The following is a 7847-nucleotide window of genomic DNA, read 5'->3' as shown; positions in this document are numbered from 1 at the left end:
TTTTCTTTGCATATTAAGAAATATTGTATTGTTTTATGTAAAGAACCATCATGGTTTGAAGTACACCAAGAGGAGACAGTCATGAATCAAGAGCAGATCTTTCATTTTTTAAGTGGGACAAAACAGGGCCTTGATTAGATAGTCTTTTAGTTGTAACAATATTTTTACAATTGCAACAGAAACATTCCATCAGAATTAAGAAGCCATTCACCCCGAATAACCTTCCTGTACGTGTCAGTCCTCTTGAAACAGGATCTCAAAGGTGCACATGGCAGAGGAAAAGGAGCAAGGAAGTAAAGCATTTGGTAGATTCATGTCTCTATATTTAGGCTCATGTGCCGTCTTTATTGAATAAGAAATTTCCCTGCAAACTTACTATGCTTATCCAGACTTCAAGAGGAAGTTATCTCATCCACTCCCCTTATTCATTCTGAAAAACAAAATGAAAGACAAATGTGTTTTGCTTAGAGGCAATAGGCCAATGTGAAAATGGAATTGTTTACTTTCAATACAGTGGACCAAAAGAAGGATGGAGTAATGTGGGAGACAGGCCAAAAAAGAAACCTTTCTAAATGCCTTTATGGAAACTGAACAAAGCTCTAAGTACACATAATAGTAGTAGAATTTGCAGTAGAAAGGACATTGTGGTATAAAATGTTTTTTGATAAGATCAACATATTTCAAAAATACATGAGGATTAGAATATTGGCATCTATGGTAATGACAACATTTGTTATTGTGCTGACAATCGAAATGATACACCACTGAGGACAGTGTTTGCATACTCTGCACAGGGAGAGACATGGATGATTGATAGGACAGCACGTACTACTACAGAATTGCATAGGGTGTGAAAGGTATGTGTTTGTGACACTCTGCACACATGTACTCATTACGTGACTTTCAGTCACTACACCTGCATTAGATTCGTGACAACAGAAGCATGTGTCTGCACACATGCTCATGATATTATCCAACATGTTGGCTGAGGTGCATCCAACACAAAGAAAAGAAACAGACGCAAGGCTGGAAGCTTTTCCACTATTTAATGTTTTGGCCAAAAAGAAAGGGAGGCCATTGAACTTATCACAAGTCTAAATATAGGAACTAACTTATGTTCTGTTCCTTTTGTGGTTGAAATTAGCTCAGCTGTAATTTTATCAGTAGATTTCATGATGCAGAAAATATGCCCATTGCCGAAGTTATGACAGAGTGCATCAATATGAGATTTGGGAAGTTTTATCAAGAATTAAGTTTTTTTTACTGTTACTGCCAATGAGAAAAGCACTGTGGTGATCCACCTACTTTGATGCTCCGCCTCGCAGTCCTTCTTATGATGTAATCTGTATTGTTCTCTTTTGCAATGGACTGATGTGCTGCGCATCAGGAGAACACTGATGCTATAAAGAGCTCTCACAGAATGAACATGCTCAAAATTATTGCTTTGGCTAATAGATGCCTGGGTGTGACCCTGCTGTTGTGAAGCAGGTTACATGATGTGAAACCACAGATAAACAAATGCGGGGAATATGCTGAGTAAATAATGCCAATTTTATGGTGGTGGGCATAATGGAAATGACATGCTTGGCCTTACCATAAAAACAGGTTTGAGAGCTTTATCAGATGTTTTAACAGGGTTCACTCAATATACCACTTGTTTCTATTAAAGGGTTATTAGTAGCAGCGAAGATCGAGGAGCCAAAGCATGTATGCATCTGTAAGCACGAAAACCGGATTCCTATCGCTCTGCCTTAAAGAGGGTTAAATGTTAACAACCACTTGTGATAACGTGTGGTCCCCCCCACCTCACCCTCTTTAAAAGAGGCTGGCGGGGAGTGCACTAAACATTTTTTTGCAGGCGCAGTTTTTTGGAATTTGCCTTTGATCAACTTAAGGGCGTAAAATCGGAGTTTCCAGCATAGAGTGAGGTAACATAACCTGGATTCGGAGACTTCTTTGAGCATACGTTTTTGATTACACGTGTCTTTCTGCCTAGAGGGGATAATAAAGATAGGTCTCTGCAGCAAGAAACGGCATATTGTCTGGTTTCATCATGGATTTCAGAAGTGCGCGACTACTGCTCTTCCTTCTACTTGTTGTGCACGTCTCGTGCCAAGAAAATACCCCCAAGAGAAGAAACGGGAAAAAAGGTAGCGACAATTTTAATTATGTACGTTTAATGGTAAATTTCACTCAGAATAATTTTGAAATAATAAATGCAGTGGCCAGTTGGGGTTCTCAGAACAGTATACGTCCACAAACAGTGGAAATAGTATTGATTTCAAAAAGAAAAAAGAAAAAAAAACTAACTGTAATGAGGTTTTCGATGACAAGCGCGTAAAATAGCTTCCGTACTTCGTACTTCACAAATTGTTGCGTTATACTTTTACTCGATCAGATTTGCTTTTACGAAACTGAGTATTCAAAGAATAAACGAACTGTAAATATATAGCAGATTATTGTCGGAGCAAAAATATTTATCGACAAAGACTCAAGACCTATATAGTTATTTGTGTATTAAGTAAATTCTTCGAAATACTCCTTCTGAGTTCTTCCAGCTAAGATACTGGGGCGAGTTCGAGTGTTAATCTCACAGACCAAAGTAATTACTTAGTAAAGTAAGAGTGACTTTGAGTTCAGATTGTTGTGCGTCCTAATTTTAAAGCTATGACAAGCTCCTTGTATTTGAATAACATAAGGCAAGTTAACTGTGTACCTCCATTCAGCATGGCAAACTGGAAAGGATTCAAGATGCATTTTGCTTCAGATCATCAAGGTCTATTTAAAACTCCTTGGTCAGATCCAGTATTTCTATATATGGAGACCACCTCCTCATCCACCTTGTTTTGCTTTATTCCAGAAGGGGCGAATGCGGCTGCCATTGAGGAGCTGAGGAAACAGATCGATGACATCCTGCAGGAGCTAAGCCTGCTGAAGGAACAGCAAGCCCTGCAAACAGGTACTGTCCTGCACAGGCCCCTGTTTCTCCCACAAGAATGGGAGAAAAGTGAAAATATCAGTGTTCACTAGTCGTCTTTTGTCTTGCGAATTGGGTTATGTAGAACCTCTGGTGTATTGTAAGAGCCAGGATTAGACCCCACAACCCGGGGTCACATGCTGAGTTCACTCCCTACTACCTCTGCCCCCTTCTCCCTGGTTTAAAGTAATTGGCCGCTGGGGGTTGTGTGTGTATGGGGGGGGGGGGGGGGGGGGGTCTTGCTGCAGTAAATCGTTTCTTGTACAGACCTTGAAGCAGACAGCTATAATGACTTCCAGGTTGTGGTTGTTTGATGATGGTCGTGCAGGAGGACATGGCTGACAGAAAATGTTGACGAGTGTTTCGCATTACTCAGTGGGCCTTTCTCATGCTAGGGCATCACCTGGAACCCAGCCGCAGGTTTACTATGAAACCCTGAAGAGAACATTTTGTTTTAGCCTGAAGAGCAGATGGGAAGATACAACATTATTAGTGTGGGCTCATGGGGTGAGGAAGAACAGATGAGGCCCACAAGTGCTTGCTGTTACCAAGTTCCTCCTGTTCTGACAGTTAAGAGTTAAGTCTCTTTGCCCTGGACGCAGCATTAGGCGTTGTGCCATTGTCCTCTGGGGTCATGCAGTGTGATTTATATTTGTATATCTAGTGGCAGATGTGGTCTGCACTGCAGTGCATTTTTCTTAGTTTTCTGTTTCAGGAGTTTCATGTAGGAAACTCTGGCTCACACATACCATACATCCTGACAGTTTGGTCATGAGCAAAGGTGTCTGAACCGCTATGTCCCTCTCTTTTCAGTCTGCCTGAAGGGAACCAAGATCCACGGCAAGTGTTTCCTGGCAGACGGCAAAAAGAAGCCGTACCACACTGCCAGCGAGGACTGCATCGCCAAAGGGGGCGTCCTCAGTACTCCGCTGACAGGCGACGAGAACGACCAACTCTACGACTACGTGCGCAGGAGCATCGGGCCTGAGGAACACGTGTGGCTGGGCATCAACGACATGTTGACAGAGGGCAGCTGGCTGGACCAGACGGGCTCCAGCGTGCGCTTCAAGAACTGGGAGACGGAGATCACCCACCAGCCGGTCGGCGGGCGCGCCCACAACTGCGCCGTGCTCTCCACCACCGCCAATGGGAAGTGGTTCGACGAGAATTGCCGTGCTGAAAAGGCGTCTGTCTGTGAATTCAACATCGTCTAAACACTTCAAAACGTACCCCCAATGAAAAAGTATCAATAATAATGTGAAAAATCCTGAGGGTAAGGACTATATTTTTAATACATTGTGTACATATATTGAAAAGTATAGTTCTTAAGTCTTGGATTTTACATTATAAAGCATAGGGCTGCCACTAGTGTTACAGGTCATCATTTTTTATGCTACTCATTCTTTCTTTAGGTAGGGCATGCAATGACCATGCCACTTAGCTTTAAGGAGGGAGCATCATAACTTTGCAGTAAGTCAGCATCTTGTTTGCATAGTGTGTCCACAATACTACCATTCATTTAGTTGACAAGAACAGAACCAAAAACTGTTGGAACTACTCAAGTACTTGCCCTCTATCCTATGCTTACTTTAATTCATTCATTTATTTGATAGGATAGCAACAAAATTAACACTGACATATTGCAGAATACAAATTTCAGGTGCATGTTTTCGTTTTATAGATTTTGACCACGTAGCTTGCAACATCTGTGCTGAGATGGGCACTTAAGTTAGGAAAAAAGAGGAAAGAAAAAAAGGGTGTTCAGTTCACAGCAGACTAACACATGAATATAAATTCCATTACACAGAGGACTGCACATCTGGTGTTGTTTCAGCAAGAATGAAGTCATCCAAAACAATGTGAGATGATCATGGAGTGAATTCAGTTAGTGTGCACTTCTAGCAGAAACTTCTGTCTGATCAAGAGATATTTTCAGTACTCTTGCGAATGTTTACATACTGCTTACAATTTGTAATCATACACATGTAAGTGTAGTCTATGATACTTTAGAAATACATACGCTTTGTATTCCTATGTCACATAACAATGAAACATCATACAAGGTCTGTCAATCATCTGATGTATTTGATATGTGTATCAATATATAGCCAAATGTGGCACTATATATTGGAAGGGGTAAGTGATATGGATAAACCCCATTACTTTCTTATTTTTAAGAACAATCCATTACTGCATATTTATGTAGGCTCGTGTTAAAAATACTGCTAGGTATAGCACTTTCACTGTACATGCATTTACACTTCTTGTATTGCTGTCAGTAGATTTACTTTCTTGCATTGACTGAGGATATTTTCAGATTGTTTCTTACTTACATTTCAATGAAATATAGCCTCATCTAACTGTAAGAAACACATTAACATCCTTTAAATGATAAAATAAAATGTTTAAAAGAGAAAAACACCCGTTTCTTGTTTTAGCACAATTGAAATAAAATACTATTATATGAGTGGTTTCACTTCTTCTTCAGATATGTTTACAAATATGGCATTCAGCCATTTCTTTTATTCATTTCTTAGTAATCTTTAAGAAATCTGAATTTTCACAAAATTACGGAAATACATAAAAATCTTAACACTTCAAAAGAATACTGTTCACATTCAGATGTGTACTCAGATGCACCTTTACTGTCTGAACAGGGCACACATTGAGTTTCAACAAGGTACACACCCCTGCTTAGTGCTTTCTGTCAGTCTTAACACTTCAGACTGGTTTACCTGAACCCCCATTTTGATATAAATAGTAAAGCCATGGTACAAAGTCAGACCTGACTGAAAGCTTTTTCATCTCTACCTCATGGGACCCCACTGCTCAGTGCTGTGTTATAAAAGGGAGAGGACAACAGACGGGTGAAACTTCTGTTCAATCCCGGGGTGAGATCAGAAGGCAAATGCTGAGCAATATTATGCAAAGGCACCATTGGTGACGTCTAAAGCAACCTCAGTCTCAAGAGTACTGCATTGGCACTGTATATTCATCTTTTTATATTATATGCCTTGTGGAAAGTACTATAATTTGTAGAAACAAAAACAGGTGCAAATATGAATGAATAAAGCATAAGGTGTGACAGTTTTTTTTTTTTTACAAAAGAGCACCGGCTAAGCGAATAACCAATCATAATCAGTGCCTCTGTGAAACAATACGGCATGTTTTGCTAACTGGACTCAACTGAGTAGCACGGTATTCACTTCTGATCAATAATTGGGGTGGCAGTGTAGCATAGCATGGTTACGGAGCAGGACTCATAACCGAAAGGTTGCTGGTTCGACCCCCACTGGGACACTGCTGCTATACCTTTGGGCAAGGTACTTAACGCACAATTGTCTCAGTAGATATCCAGCTGTATGAATGGATAACATTGTTAAGAACTGTAACCTATGTAAGTTGCTTTGGAAAAAAGCATCTGCCAAATGAATAAATGTAATTTTGGCAGCTTTGAATTTAGCCTTCCTGGGGAATTTAATTTTTCATGGACAGATTTTAGGTATCTCACAACTGTCATTTATTTTAACCACAACAGTCAAACAATGCAAGTGAAATCTAACAAAATACATACAAGCAGTTGATACAAATCCAAAGGTCTTCACAAGGTGCTGGGTATGGTGAGAAATACAGTCAGCAAAAAGTTCAGACACTATCTGCAGAATGTTTTAATGCGCAGACCAGACAAAGACTTGGCTGGTCGAAATTTTTTTTATTATTATTTTCATTACACTTTGGTGTGGGAGCAACATAGTAAGCATGTTTTCTTTGTTTAAACTCAAACCAAACTACAGGCAAAAAGATTACTCTTACTTCCAAACATGCAGCATTTTCCCGGTGAGCCTTATACATCTTAACATTTTCATGTGAAACATTTGCAGTAGAAAATATACTACAGCACTAAGTACACAACATTAAAACAGGAAATAATGGCTAATTACCCTCATCCTGGGAGCACTTTGTGTGGTTCTATGTTTGTCTCTCTCTGCATCAAAGGGGCACAATAAATACACTACACCAGTAAAGGTCAGGTTTTCATCAGAAGGGTGAGTCCTGGGATCTGTGGTTGCACTTGCTTTAAATACATTTGCAATTGATGAAAAACGTCAATCATTCTGGTACAGAGCACTTAACTTAAATCTCAGTTTTCCTACAGAAATACTATAGGCACCACTTATTTTAAAACATTTCAAGGAGCTTATAATAACTTACAGGAAATGAAAAGCAAATTTAACTCAGGAAATGCTTGAGTTCATGGCCTAGGGAAAACGCCTGATAGCCCACACCCATGCTCTCTTAAATTGCTAATGGTCTCTAAAGACCACTTGGAAACATTTTTTTGTTGAATCAAGTCCTTTAATAAATAATGAAGTCCATTGCCAATAAAATAAAATAAATTCATGGCACACCCAGAATCCATAAAAAGTCATTTTGGTAAAATAAATGTGCAATGTGGTTTTTCCAAATAACTGACCTCACTTTTGTAACATCTGAACATTTTGTTAAACTGGGTGTATTTAATAACTGTTCACACAAGCATATAAATAAAAAGTCTTTTCTAACATTTCACATAAACATTCATTCTTCATCCAAAGCTGGTGATCACATCTCTCTCAAGTCACATCACATCTTCACCACTGCTCAACGTGACCAACATGTTCAGACACTTAATATGGGAATTGTTGAGTGTGCTGGCAGGAACACATGACCAGCAGAAACAGCCTGAATCACAGAGTACACTCCCAAATATTAGTTAAGCACAGTCCCACTTTTTCATGCTAGAAAGCCCTGTTCTCATTTATATCAAGTCTTGAAGTAGGTTTCTGGCAAGGGTGGATCCTGTTTGTCATTAACAAAGCTGCCTTCTGGA

General features: G+C 39.6%; 1 protein-coding gene across 1 annotated transcript; it reads left to right on the top strand.

The window, feature by feature from the left end:
* The first annotated feature begins 1866 nt into the window (after positions 1-1866).
* On the top strand, positions 1867-4742 carry clec3ba (C-type lectin domain family 3, member Ba). Its single transcript, XM_036539647.1, has 3 exons — positions 1867-2150; positions 2861-2959; positions 3791-4742. Exons 1-3 carry the CDS (start codon positions 2054-2056, stop codon positions 4189-4191), a joined length of 597 nt encoding a protein of 198 aa, XP_036395540.1. The 5' UTR covers positions 1867-2053; the 3' UTR covers positions 4192-4742.
* Positions 4743-7847: the final 3105 nt, after the last annotated feature.

Source organism: Megalops cyprinoides, chromosome 10 (genome assembly GCF_013368585.1).
Source record: "Megalops cyprinoides isolate fMegCyp1 chromosome 10, fMegCyp1.pri, whole genome shotgun sequence".
Classification (NCBI taxonomy): Eukaryota; Metazoa; Chordata; class Actinopteri; order Elopiformes; family Megalopidae; genus Megalops; species Megalops cyprinoides.
This window is presented reverse-complemented; position numbering and strand designations above follow the sequence as displayed.

Bases quoted from the DNA above. Each gene is read 5' to 3' on its own strand.
- clec3ba (XM_036539647.1), top strand. From the start codon at position 2,054: ATGGATTTCAGAAGTGCGCGACTACTGCTCTTCCTTCTACTTGTTGTG. The intron at 2,151-2,860 runs GTAGCGACAATT...GCTTTATTCCAG, and splicing joins GAGAAGAAACGGGAAAAAAG to AAGGGGCGAATGCGGCTGCC. The intron at 2,960-3,790 runs GTACTGTCCTGC...CTCTCTTTTCAG, and splicing joins ACAGCAAGCCCTGCAAACAG to TCTGCCTGAAGGGAACCAAG.